The sequence below is a fragment of the Papio anubis genome, chromosome X, assembly GCF_008728515.1.
Source record: "Papio anubis isolate 15944 chromosome X, Panubis1.0, whole genome shotgun sequence".
Lineage (NCBI taxonomy): Eukaryota > Metazoa > Chordata > Mammalia > Primates > Cercopithecidae > Papio > Papio anubis.
The window spans coordinates 65,151,564-65,166,519 of record NC_044996.1 but is presented as its reverse complement, the minus strand read 5'-3'; the positions used below and the strand labels follow the sequence as shown (position 1 = coordinate 65,166,519).

Sequence of the window (14,956 nt, the reverse complement as noted above, 5' to 3'; positions counted from 1 at the left end):
TGCCCCCTAATGCAGATACAGCTTAGACCACAACACCCAAGTCTCTCTAAATACCTGGAAAACTTCCCAAAGAAGGATGGGTACAAATAAGTCCAGATTGTGAAGACTACAATAAAATACCTAAATTATCAATGCCCAAATACCAATTAACATCCATAAGCTTCAAGACCATCTAGAAAAGCATGAAGAGCACCAAACAAGCAAAATAAGTTTCCAGGGACAAATGCTGGAGACTCAGAGATATGTGAACTGTCAGTGCTGGAGAAACAGATATGTGAACTTTTAGACAGAGAATTCAAAATAACTGTGTTGAGGAAACACAAAGAAATTTAAGATAACAGATAAGCAATTAATAAATCCTTAAGACAAATTTACAAAGAGAGTGAAATAATTTAAAAGAATCAAGTGGAAATTATGGGGTTGAAAAATGCAAGTGTCATAGTTAAGAATGCTTCAGAAGCCAGGCACGGTGGCTCACGCCTCTAATCCTAGCACTTTGGGAGGCCAAGGCAGGCAGATCACCTGAGGTCGGGAGTTCGAGACCAGCCTGACCAACATGGAGAAACCCCGTCTCTACTAAAAATACAAAATTAGCCGGACGTGGTGGGATATGCCTGTAATCCCAGCTACTAGGGAGGCTGAGGTAAGAGAATTGCTTGAATCTGGGAGGCAGAGGTTGCGGTGAGCTGAGATTGCACCATTGCACTCCAACCTGGGCAACAAGAGGGAAACTCCATCTGAGGAGAAAAAAAAAAAAAGCACACCTACAAGATCTAGAAAATAGTCTCAAAATGGCAAATTTAAGAGTTATTGGCCTTAAAAGGAGGTAGAGAGAGAGAGATTTGGTAGAAAAGCTATTCAAAGAGGTAATGACAAAAACTTCTAAAACTTAGAGGAAGATATCAAAATTCGAGTACAAATAGTTTATATGTTTATGTAACACTAAGAAAATTTAATCCAAAGAAGACTACCTCAACGCATCTAGTAATCGAACTATCAAAGGTGAAGGAAACAGAAAAGAAACAATGTGTAATGGAGCTCCAATATGTCTGGCAATATACTATTCAGTGGAAAACTTATAGGCACAGAGAAAGTGGCATGACATATATAAAATGCTGAAGGAAAAAACGTTTATACTAGAACAGTATATCCAGTGAAAATATCTTTCCAACGTGAAGAAGAAATAAAGAGTTTCCAAGACAAACAAAAGAGTAGGGATTTCATCAACACTAGATGCATCCTACAAGAAATGCTAAAGGGAGTTTTTCAATCATCAAGAAAAGATAATAATGAGCAGTAAGACATCATTTGAGGGTACAAAACTCACTGTTAATAGTAAGTATACAGAAAAACACAGAATATTATAACACTGTAATTGTGGTGTGAAAACTACTCTTAAACAGAAAGACTAAAAAATAATGAGCCAAAATAATAATTACAACTTGTAAGACGTAGACAGTACAATAAGATACAAAAAGAAACAAAAAAGTTAATATGCAGAGAGATAAAATTAAGTTATGGAGGCTTTATTAGTTTACTTCTTGCTTATTTGTTTGTTTATAGAAACAGTGTTAAGTCCTTATTTACTTAATGGACTATAATATATTATTTGAAAGCCTCAAGGCAATCTCAAAACAAAAAATTTATAACAGAAACCCAAACAAATAAAAAGAAAGAGCCGGGCATGGTGGCTCACGCCTGTAATCACAGCACTTTGGGAGGCCAAGACAGGTGGATCACGAGGTCAGGAGATCAAGACCATCTTGGCTAACACGGTGAAACCCTGTCTCTACTAAAAATACAAAAAAAAAAAAAAAAAAAAAAAAATTAGCCGGGTGTGGTGGCGGGCACCTGTAGTCCCAGCTACAGAGGAGGCTGAGGCAGGAGAATGGCGTGAACCCGGGGGGCGGAGCTTGCAGTGAGCCGAGATCGTGCCACTGCACTCCAGCCTGGGCGACAGAGTGAGATTCCGTCTCAAAAAAACCAACAACAACAAAAATAAATAAAATAAATAAATAAATAAATAGAAAGAAAGAAATGAAATCATACCACCAGGAAAAAATCACTTTCAGAAACAGGAAGACAGTAAGGAAGGAAAGAAGGAAGAGAAGTCCGCAATACTACCAGAAAATAAATAGCAAAGTGGCACGAATAAGTTCTAACTTATCAGCAGTAACACTGAATGTAAATAGACTAAACCCTCTGATGGAAAGACACAGAGTATCTGACTGGATAAAATAACAAGACCCAATGATCTGTTGCCTACAAGAAACACATTTCACCTATAAAGACACACATAGACTGAAAATAAAGGGATTAAAAATATATTCTATGTCAATAGAAACCAAAAAAGAATAGGAGTTTCTGCACTTATATCAGATAAAATAGATTTCAAGACAAAAACTATGAGAAGAGACAAAGAATGTCACTACATAATGAAACAGAGGTCAATTCAGCAAGAGGATATAACAACTTTAAATATATATGCACCCAACAGTGGACCACCCAGATTTAGAAAGCAAATATTATAAGAGCTAAAGAGATAGACAACAATACAATATTAGCTGTAGACTTCAGCACCCCACTTTCAGCATTGAAAATATCTTCCTGATAGAAAATCAACAAAGAAACATCAGAATTAATCTGCATTATAGACAAGTTTAATAGATATTAATAAAACAACTCAGAGCTGGATAATACTTATCTCTTTAGAACATAAAACATTGTCAAGCGTAGACAGTATGTTACATCACAAAACAAGCCTTTAAACTACACACACTGGACCCTGTTTGGGGGCAGGGGTGAGGGGAGGGAGACCATCAGAACAGCTAATGCATGTGGGGCTTACAACCTAGCTGACAGGTTGATTGTTGCAGCAAACCACCATGGCACATGTATGCCTATGTAACAAACCTGCATGTTCTGCACATATATCCTGGAACTTAAAGTAAAATTACAAAAAAAAAAAAAGAAAAGATAAAAACATTAAAAAATTGATATAGCATCAAGCATCTTCTCTGACCACAATGAAGTAAAACTAGAAATCAATAAAAAGAAGAGCTTTGAAAACTATACAAACACATGGAATTTCAACAATATTCTCCAGAATGATAAACGGTTAAATGAAGTAATTAAGAAGGAAATCAAAAAATTTCTTGAAACAAATGAGAATGGAAACACAATATACCCAAACTGATGAGATACAGCAAAAGCAGTACTAAGAGAAGTTTATAGTTGTAAGTACCTGCATCAAAAAGAAAAAAAAAAAAAACCTCAAATAAACAACCAAATGTTGCATCTTAAAAAGCTGAAAAAATAAGAGCAAACCAAACCAAAAATTAGTAGAAAAGAAATAATAAAGATGAGAGCAACTACATACCAATAAGTTGGAAAATTTAGAAGAAATAAATTCCTAGACATATACAACCTATCGAGATTGAATGATGAAGAAATCCAAAATGTGTATAGTCCAACAATAATAAAGAGATTGAAGCTGTAATAAAAATTCTCCCAGCAAGTAAAAGCCTGAGACCTGATGGTTTCACTCTTGAATTCTTTCAAAAATTTTAAAAAGAGCTAACACTGATCCTACTCAAATGATTCTAAATAATAGAGGGGAGAATGCTTCCAACCTCATTCTATGAGTCCAGTATTATCCTGATACCAAAACCAGGCAAAGACACATCAAAAAAAAGAAAATTGCATGCCTATATTGCTAATGAATATTGACACAAAAATCCTCAACAAAATCCTAGCCAACCAATTCAACAACATACTAAAAAGATTATTCATAATGACCAAGTAGGGTTTATCTCAATGATGCAAGTATGGTTGAACATATGCATATCAGTTAATGTGATACATCATATTAACAGAATGAAAAACAAAAACCACGTGATCACTTCAATTGATGCTGAACAATTATCTGGTAAAATTCAATAGCCCTTCATTAAAAAAAAAAACCTTCAAAAATCTGGAAATAGAAGAAACATATCTCAGTGTAAACAGCAAAACGAGTAAGGTAGTATTACAGATTATAAACCAAACTATAAAAGAAATATCTATTAGTTGATGCTGATATAAATGATAGACTCTTTTCTGTAATTCTATAATTGCTCTAAAATGGAAGTATATTAAAGAAATAACAGTTCAAGACAATTTCTAAAAATATATTACTAAAATAACTACATCTTGGTAGTTAAAACTAACAACGTAAGACCTAATATTTCTACATAGAATTTTCATGCCCATGTTTTCATTTTTTCCTCTGATATCACTGTGGTACAAGCATTATTGTTTTTAGTATTAATATTATATTCATCCCCATTTTGTGGGAGAAAATTAATGCTTAGAAAAGATAAGGTGACTTTCCAAAGATCACTCATCCGGTAAGTAGCAGAGGCTGGAACTCAATCCAGGCATTATGACTTCATATAATAGGTTCTTTTCATTCCACCATGCTGCCTCCCATGTCACCACAAAACAAAGACAAGGGATTAACATTCTCTAATGAAGTGATTTCCATTATAACATCTGATCTGGCATTACAGTGTCTACAATGGAGGCAAGAGAACTGTAATTTATGAGCTCTGGGAATTTATTAAGATCAGATAAGTTATCAATAGATTAGTTTGTTGGTAACGGTGGTGGCCGTTTTCTTGTTTGTTTTATTATACTCTGCTTTGATAATGCCCAAGATTACTCTTTTAGCTATAATTTTGTATATTTAGATTAATATGTTTGTTGCGTTTTGCCATATTTGGATCTGTTCATATCTCTTTGGGTACTAATTTCTTATTTCTTTCTTTTTTTTTTTTTTTTTTTTTTTTTTTTTTTTTTTTTTTGAGACGGAGTCTCGCTCTGCCGCCCAGGCTGGAGTGCAGTGGCCGGATCTCAGCTCACTGCAAGCTCCGCCTCCCGGGTTCACGCCATTCTCCTGCCTCAGCCTCCCGAGTAGCTGGGACTACAGGCGCCCGCCACCTCGCCCGGCTAGTTTTCTGTATTTTTTAGTAGAGACGGGGTTTCACCGTGTCGGCCAGGATGGTCTCGATCTCCTGACCTCGTGATCCGCCCGTCTCGGCCTCCCAAAGTGCTGGGATTACAGGCTTGAGCCACCGCGCCCGGCCCTAATTTCTTATTTCTTAAAGTGACAGAAGATAAAGTTCCCTCTGTCTTTTTAAAACTTAATTAAATTATGTATGGCTCATATTTGTAGAATTTTCAGATTTTAAAAATATGTAATTTAATTATAAAACATATTTAAATATCTAATATATTTACTATAAAAACATCCTAAATTAGCTGGTAATTGAAGATACTTTTTTGTCCTTAACCAAATTAAGAGGAAGAAAATTTAGAGTAAAATTTTTTTCCTAGCCAAAACTTCTCAAACATATATTCAGAATATGTTCCACTCTAATGTATGGTGCAGTTACATGAGGATAGCTAAGCTAATTCGACATTGAATGTGTGACTCAATTAATGTGAACTGAATCATTACTAGAAAAGAGAAAAGATTAGGATAATGTGAGTTAAGTGCAACCTGAATGCTTTTCAGTCTACGGTGCCAAGAAATTGTTCCTTTCCAGAACAAATAAACAAGAGTGCATCTGAAGGGAGGTAGCAGGCAATTTTTGAGCTTTTCATACCATGATCCCTTCTTATCAGTACAATATTATGACTGAAGATTTAAAGAGTGATAATGTATTTGAATTAGACAGAGAAAGTAATATCACCTTGGACCAACTGTCTTAAAAGAAATATAGACTGAATTGGGAGTGAAGAGATCTAAAACCAATCCTAACTGGTGGTTAGAAAATGATGCCTGGATGCAAGAAACGTAATAAGCAACATATTTAAGCACATCCATCCAACCAATCAATTGGTCATCTCCTACTGATTGTAAGCCTGTATGTACTTGTGTTGAGATTTAAATTCCACCATTGTGTAATGTTGAAAATACAGGTAGCCCGCTTTTATTATTGTAAATTCAATAGCCATCACGTTGGACTAAATAGTAAGAAATAAAAGGTGGAAGTGACATTGTGAAGAATGCTATGAAACTCTTAGGCTTGAAATTCTTTGAGGAATATTTCTGATGTGTAATGAGTACTCCAGGGAGAAGCTTCAGGACAGGACAGAATCAAATTTTTTAAAAGTATTTTGACTCAAGTCTAAGGGCTTCCTGCCTATTGACATAATTATAATACTCACATAAATCAAAGAATGTAGGTTTTATGTTTGTGAATATAACAACTATCACTAGCCCTGTTGGTGAATTGTACATAGTTCTGGTTACATTTCAGATATAAACACTAACCAGCACACTTCACTTTAATGAAAGGTTAGGTAGTAATTATAGTAAAATATCTAAGATTGGAAAACAAATTTTGATTTTACTTTAATCCAACATATTTCCTTTAGAAGTTGGTATGCCTAAATTTCCATTACATGTTTGTACTCTGATTAGAGAAAAATTAAATTTTTTACAAACTTATATGATGAACCATATTCTCATCCTTACTTCCTTTTCAGATTAGATACACAGCACTCTGAAGAAATGAACGCCACCGGATCTGAAGAGCAGTTCCACGTTATAAACCACGCAGAGCAAACTCTTCGTAAAATGGAGAACTACTTGAAAGAGAAACAATTATGTGATGTGCTACTAATTGCAGGACACCTCCGCATCCCAGCCCATAGGTAAGTATTTTTATGTATACAGAATGGTTTTGAGTAGGGCAATTATAAATAAGAGATAATAAGTACATGGATTGTAAATTGGAATATTTGTAAAAATACTTATTTTCCTATATTGAAAAAGTGCCAGCCTATATGATCCGTTTCTCTGTGTATTCTTTAGAAGAGCCAAACTCTGAAAAGACTGATGATGGAAAGTATAACACAAACACACCCTCTAAAAAACATCAATTTACGTGTTTGACCTTTCTGACTTCACTACGCTTAACTGAATTGTAAAAGACTTTATGGAGAAAACAGCCTCACTAGTGTTACAAACTTGCTGAATCCATTTCATGCTTTTCAGTGAAATTATTGACTCATTTAAATTCCTACAAATATTTCCTATTTCCAGGTTGGTTCTCAGCGCAGTGTCTGACTATTTTGCTGCGATGTTTACTAATGATGTGCTTGAAGCCAAACAAGAAGAGGTCAGGATGGAAGGAGTAGATCCAAATGCACTGAATTCCTTGGTGCAGTATGCTTACACAGGTAAGTGCTTAATACACACTAACTCATAATGACCCTACATGATATAACACACATTACTACTAGTAGTAGTAGTAGTTATTATTGCTACTACTACTACTATTCTTCAGTTTCCTCAGTAGTAGTAATACTGCCACTACTACTACAAAGGTGAGGAAACTAAAGAATAGGACAGGTAAATAAATTTCCTAAAGTAATAAAAAGGCATAGTCAGGACATAAACTCAGTAATATAAAAGATCAAGAGGTATATAATATGTAGAAAATACCTTATACATGAGAGCAGACAACTATTTAACAAACATACAGGAACAACTCTGGAATGGTGTGGGCACATTCTTGTTTGTAAAAAGAAGAGTGAGAGTGGGATCTTCCAATCCTACAGTAGACATTTAGTCATTCTATTCATTCAGAGTAATTTTCATATCTATTCAAACTGTAAATAAAGGTAACAATGAGTTTGGGGACTAAAAAGTAGTTTGACTTTTATTCCAGAATGATTATTTCATCTTCAGGGTCTCTTAGTATTAAAATACTTTTATTTGGTTATGTATACTTAGGCTCTTCTTAAGACTAAAAGCTTACCTCCTAGTTTTCTCCAACAGAGTCATTTTCAAACATTTTCGCTTGCACTGCCGGTAAAATAATTTTGAAAAACGATGTGCTCTCCTTACATTTTTCCATTAATGACTACAATACCTTGTAATTTTAAATGTTTGTAAAGTATATAATCCCCCAAATATTGTAAATATTAATCTTTTTATAAAGCACTATTAAGTTTGCATTTTAAATGTATCTAACAAATCTCAATCCTATAAGAATTTGAAACAACAATTCATTTAAAAGTATATCTGTATGACAGTCCCTCAAAAGTTAAACAAAATAGTTACCTGATAACTCAGCAATTCCATTCGTAGTTATATACTCAAGAGTTAAAAACATGTCCACACGACATTGTGTACACAAATGTTCATATAAACATTATTCATAAGTAAAGAGTAGAAACAACCCAAATGTTTACAAACTGAGGAATGGGTAAATCAAATACGGTATATGAACACAATGGAATACTAATCGACAATAGAAAAGGAATGAAGTAGTAATAGATACTACAACATGGATGAACTTTGAAAATATTATGCCAGATAAAAGAAACTTGTCACAAAAGATCGCTTATTTTAATATACCATTTACATTAAATGTACAAAAAAGAAAAATGTGTAGAGGCAGAAGGTAGATTATTGGTTGTAGGAATATGGAGGGAACTGGGAATGAATGTCAATAGGTGTGAGGTTCCTTTTGGGGCGCCTGTAGTCCCAGCTACTCGGGAGGCTGAGGCAGGAGAATGGCGTAAACCCGGGAGGCGGAGCTTGCAGTGAGCTGAGATCCGGCCACTGCAACTCCAGCCTGGGCGAGACAGCGAGACTCCGTCTCAAAAAAAAAAAAAAAAGAAAATATTCTGTAATTAGATAGTGATACAGGTTGCAAACTTTTTTGAATATACTAAAAAACACCAGATTGTACATTTTTGAAGTATGAATATGATGAATATGATATGATTTAGATCCTAATAACAATATGTATGAATAAGCTTTTATTTCAAAGTTGTTCCTGTGCCACAGCCCCATAATGTAGCATAGTATACTTTGGGATAGATGAGGAATGTGACTTCCTTTTATGAGGCGAGAAAAAAGAAAATTACGGAAAGGACACTGGGAAAGTAAAACCTGTGTGGTAACAACTGTTTTGGGAGCAGACCATTTTCTAGGAGGGGTATGTAATGGAATTTGAGGTACTGAAATTTCTTTACATCAAATTGATCTGTGTCTCAGATAGGTTTTATATAGCTCTAGTGGTATGCATGCTATTTGAAGACCACTGTTCTAACAAAACTACTTTGAAATTTCACAGTACTTCATTCCTTCCTTCAACTTTCACCTTTCTCCTGACAAGCCTTTATACAAAATATTTCCTAAATTTCCATTATGCTCTAAAATTTCAACAAACTTTTTAAAATTGGGAGTGAAATAGAAAGAACCTTATTTCTTCTACCTGATACATTTTAATCCTTAGAAAACATCTTTTTTGTTCCCAATGAGCATTCGTAGGATAAAATAATTCAGCCAGCTGGCTTGACTATCCTTTTACTCTTTAATGAAGTGAAACTTGAACCAGCTCCAAACAGCCTTTCTTAAGCATGCTTGTAACTGAATACTGTACACTGTAATACACAATGCTTTCCTACTGTGCCCGAGACATTTATAACTATTCCTCCGAATGAATATTCTTTCTAATAAACAGACCAAATGTAAATGTCTATAGCAGATGAATATTTATATCTGAATTGGAGAATAGTTCATACTTCTCTAGGTCTCATGAGATATGGGCAGGGTGCTCTCTTCAAAATCAGAACAAGAACAACACGAGAAAGTCTGCTGATGGGCTGGACCCCTTTAAAATATATTTTACAGGTTGAACTATGTATAGAGGACCTCGCAATATGTATTACTCTTTTCTTCATGGTTATGCAACGATATGGGCCCCATATTAAGGTATTTTGGAAGGAAAAACTTTAGAGGAATAGTTTGTAATTGATATCAGCCATTTGAAACATTATAACATGGCTAAAACAATAAAAAGCAGGAATGACTCATAAAAATAACATAATTTTTGCAATAACTAATCAACAACACTTATTCCAAAAATAATACAGACATATAAATATGAAAGGACTAACTTAAATTGCTTCTGATTCTGTTTTTAAAAATTCATTACAGATATTTTCAAAAAGAGTCAGATTTTTTTCATAACAAAGCAAATAAGTAATTCTTAATTTGTAGACTCTTGGCAACATATGCTTCCTCTTGAGACAGTGCCAGGAGTCAATTCCAGAGATAATATTTTGGGCAAACACATCTTTACCAGCTAATGTAGATACAAAAAAATAGACATAAAAGCTCAGTGTTCTTCTTACAAAATAAATGAACAATTAAGCTTAATGCGTTTCTTACAAAATAAATGAACAATTAAGCTTAATGTGTTTCTTATTTACCAAGATGTTTACCTCCTCACAAATGACAGTTACTTGCATGGCCAGTTGTATGATTCTTATACAATATGACATAATGTTCTTTGAATCGCAATGAAACAGTTTTTTCAACTTTATGCAGGAATGATTTAAAAATTAAAATTGCATGTGTTTAAGGTACAACGTAATAGTCTCATGTACATATGCAATGTGCAATGATCGATATAAGATTTAAATGCAGGCTTAAGATGATAAAGAAATAACAAGTTGCTCTTCTTTACAATAATGTTATTCACTGTTTTTTTGCTATAGTCATTTTTGATAACCTAATCTGGTTCATTTCAGCCATCTTACTAGTGCTTACGGACAGACTGTCTTGTGTATATTAGCCTCAAAATGTGCTCCAGATCTGTTGAAAAGCACAGCTCTGCTAGAGAGGAAAATAAAAAGAAATTTAACTAGCTGACATATCTTTTACTTTATGGAACTTATAATCATTCTTTGCTTTTTCAAACCATCTAGGAGTCCTGCAATTGAAAGAAGATACCATTGAAAGTTTGTTGGCTGCAGCTTGTCTTCTGCAGCTGACTCAGGTCATTGATGTTTGCTCCAATTTTCTCATAAAGCAGCTCCATCCTTCAAACTGCTTAGGGATTCGATCCTTTGGAGACGCTCAAGGCTGTACAGAACTTCTGAATGTGGCACACAAATACACTATGGTAAAATCAATTGCTTCAACTTAACTTGTAATAAAAATATGTTAATGTTGTAATAAAATTAAAAAGCAATATAAACTTATATAACTTGTAGATGACTTTCACATATTATATATTCAACAAAAACATCTATCTGGTTGAGCTGCACTCAAGCAAGCTTTTCCTTTTTTGAATTACAGATGTTTCATTAAATCCCCAAACTTGAGAAAATAAAAATACTGCCACAAAATAAATTGTACAACTGTATATTTCAAGTAGAATCTATAGAATTAAGATAATGTTAATTCCCTGATGTTTTTGCACAATTAGAGCTTTAGTTTGTAAAATTGCACAAATTATGATTTATAAAGAAAGTGAAGTGTCTTTCAATAAGGAAAAATGCTAATATTAATGGGTCAATAATTCTCAGAGCCTAAAAACTACCAAAATTAGTGGCACAATCTCAGCTCTCTGCAACCTCCGCCTCCTGGGTTTAAGTGAGTCTCCTGCCTCAGCCTCCCGAGTAGCTGGGACTACAGGTGCCCGCCACCATGCCCGGCTTATTTTTGTATTTTGAGTAGAGATGAAGCTTCACATATTGGCCAGGCTGGTCTTGAACTCCTGACCTTGTGATCTGCCCGCCTCGGCCTCTCAACGTGCTGGGATTACAGGCTTGAGCCACCGCGCCCAACCCGGATAATTTTATCGAATGAACTTCTTTATGTCTTAGTAACAAATTTTACTTTGGTTAAAAATAACTTACAGTTCAATTCATTAATGCAACTAACTTAAAATCCCTTTCAATTCTATTAACATTTAAATCAAAGGCAAATGTTCATAGGTGGTAATTATTTAAATGTTGCATGTGATAAGATAGAGCATATTAAATGGACAGAGGATATTCAATAAAGCCTTACAATAGATGCTAATACTTCCCTGATGCAGAGTAAAAATAAACTTTTTTAACCTCTGAAGAAGGGAAGGACACGAGATGGATCATTTTGTGAAACCCAATCAAAATATTTCAAACAAATGAAATTGCTTCAGTTATTTAATATTAAAAAACAAAAAGCAATTGTATACAAGTGAACAATAGAACGTCACATGTTGAAATCATAAATGTAGCATTTTTTAGAATAGAGATGCATATAAAGAGTATTTTTCTGGAGTTTTATACAGAAGGTAATTTTTTAATTTCTAAAATTTCAATTGTTTAAAAACTTCTTATCAAATCTTTCTTCCTCCTACTTCCCACCCTAGGTCCATTGCTCAAAATTTGAAGTTTGAAACATAATCCTCAAGCAATACCATTATATGGAGAATCATATTATAATGGATTGACATTTTAAAATATATCATTTAATTACACCATTTATGTTCCTGTGTCCTAAATACAGATGCCATATAATCTAAAGAAACAGGAATTAGGAAGGTCAAAGTTTTATTCTACCACAAAAAATAAACATGAAAACATCCTATTAAATTATTTAAATTCTTGAACTAAGTATTAGCAGTTTCCTGTTTCGTATTACACACTTGCAAGCAAAATACATTCTGAAAAAAAACGCTTGAATTATTTTTGTTGGTCAAAATGAACTTGTCTTCCTTTTCCTATTATGTGACCAAAACGGAGTGTTGAAGCAGGGTGTGCATAAAAATGTAATATTGTTGTCTCTCTTAATCTCTCTTCTTTAGTTATGTTAGTATCTATTGTAAATACAGTAAAATATATAAAGATCTTGCTATAATAATGTTTTAGCAGTACTGTATTGATAGTTTAATAATGCAAATAATTTTAATGTCTAAGAATAATATTAAACAATTTAGGGATTCAATTGTAATCATGTGCATTGGTAGACTGAACAAGGTAGATTGCCTTCCCTGATGTGAATGGTCCTCATCCAGAAGTACCCTCACAGACACACTCAGAATGCTATTTGGCCAAATGTCTGGGTACAACGTTACCCGGTCAAGTTCACACATAAAATTAGCCATTTAAATCATATAGATAGTTGTCTGCACCAATGAAGCATTTAGCAACTATGTGATAGTCATTTGGTAAATTTTGCAACAATATAAGTGTAGATTTTTATAAAATGAATAGTTAATCCAGGGCAGAAAAGAAGTCTGCCTTGGAAGGTGCATAGAGTAAGTGTTTACCTTGAAATGAGGAGCAAAATAATTCCCAAATAAAACCATTTAAAATTCATCTTTAAGTGAAACTAATTATTTCTATATAGTACTGGACACTGCCATGTAATATAGGAATACTTTAAAATTACACTTACTTTTTATTTAGACTAATCTACTATATTGCTTAGCAATTTTCAATAGTCCTATTAGGAAGCAATTCTGGAGTCATAACAAATTCTATCAGAAAATCTAGTTTTTTCCTCTTTGTTTTTAATTGGAGAGTGGGTAGAAAGGAGGAGATATTGAGTTGTCCACAGTATTAATGGAGTTTCAGAGTTTATATAAAATATCGGTACTGTATAACCTGAACTTTTATAGTTTTATATTTGTCTCAACTCTTTCACCAAAATCGTATCACTTATGAAAAGCAGATGCAATATCAAACAAAATGCAGTAAGCATGATTTCAGAGACTTATTTTTGAATCCAGACTTTGCCACTTACTCCACAGGGAATCAGACAACTCATATGACCTGCTTTCTTATGAGATTAATTCCACTTTCTCACAAGATCACACTGGTGATGACTTAATGCTTGTGAAAGAAATCAGTAGAGTGTGAAGTGCTGTACAAGTGTAATGTATTAATAGTTGTGCTACTATCACCATTATTTGTATAAGTGGGGGGGTCTTCACCCAGAGACATCTGCTACAGTAAGAACAGCAGTTGTCTTTCAATTGTTTGTCTTAATCACAAAGGGTTATTTGTCTAAATAGGTCAGTTTGAAACTTACAGCAATCAGAGCTTTCTGATGGGTATGTCAACGTTGATGATTGCTGTATGGATAACTTCCTTATTTGATTGATTCACTTCCACAATGACTAAACTAAAAGTAAAGTTGAGGTGGTGATTCGATTTATTTAGAGACCCCAATAATTCAGAGACTAGCTTACACTGTTCCTGGAATATCTGTTTATTGTACAACATAAATTGCAAGTTAGGTATGTTTATCTTCATTTTAGAAATATATTTCATTTCATTTAAAACTTGAGATCTTCACTATGAGAAATATTAAAAATGATCATTCTGTTGTCAAACAAAGAACATGTAATATTTATAAACTAGAAAAAATATGATGGTGTTTTGATTTAAAAAAAATGAAACACAGATGTTTGAAACTGTATATTTGACAAAATACAACACAATGAAAGAAGAAAGAATTGAGATATAATATATAAATTTATTTTTTTTTTTGAGACAGAGTCTCACTCTACTAAAAAAAAAAATACAAAAAAATTACCCGGGCATAATATATAAATTTAAAAGACATCTTCCCTCTTTCTTAAAGAAACAATTTCATAGGAGTCCTTTATAGATTGTCCTGAACCCATAGATTGTTACCAATTGTAAAAGAGTACTTTTCTCTTGGTCAATAGGAGATCATACTTTTCCATAAAAGGAAAGTTTTTCATCATTTTTTTTTTCTTATCTCTAAGGAATTCAGTTTCTTTCTGCCTCACATACATAGACAGAGTTAACTCTCCTACGTTTTCAAGATAGCCACCACCTTAAAAAGTTCCAGCCTTTTTCTTATGATTTTTGGCTGAAGACCAACTAGACAGTCAGCTGTGAAATCATGAGCTGCTGTTGTCACATACAGCAGCTGGGAGCAAAAAGTGCCACTTTTGACTCCAACACTGCCTGTGTGGGCTGTGAAGCAGTTAAAGCTAACCTTGTGTGTTCTATAAATAATTCCCACTGGAAGCATTTGGCCTCTCAGCTTCAGAAGGCTCCCTGTTATCCATGTCACGGGTAGCAGGAGCACCTATTTTTTATAAGTGGATACATCTGTGTCTCTTGCATTTTCTGAAGTTTA

General features: G+C 33.8%; 1 protein-coding gene across 2 annotated transcripts in view; it reads left to right on the top strand.

Annotated features, from left to right (window-relative positions):
- Positions 1–3,343: 3,343 nt before the first annotated feature.
- KLHL4 (kelch like family member 4) overlaps positions 3,344–14,956 on the top strand; it is a 56,170-nt gene continuing 44,557 nt past the window's right edge. For both annotated transcript variants that reach the window (XM_031660823.1, XM_009197892.4), the window contains exons 1-4: positions 3,344–4,564; positions 6,535–6,702; positions 7,094–7,230; positions 10,777–10,973. In XM_031660823.1, coding sequence (XP_031516683.1) covers positions 4,458–4,564; positions 6,535–6,702; positions 7,094–7,230; positions 10,777–10,973 — 609 coding nt within the window. In that variant the 5' untranslated portion in view covers positions 3,344–4,457. The remainder of the gene's footprint in view (positions 4,565–6,534; positions 6,703–7,093; positions 7,231–10,776; positions 10,974–14,956) is intronic.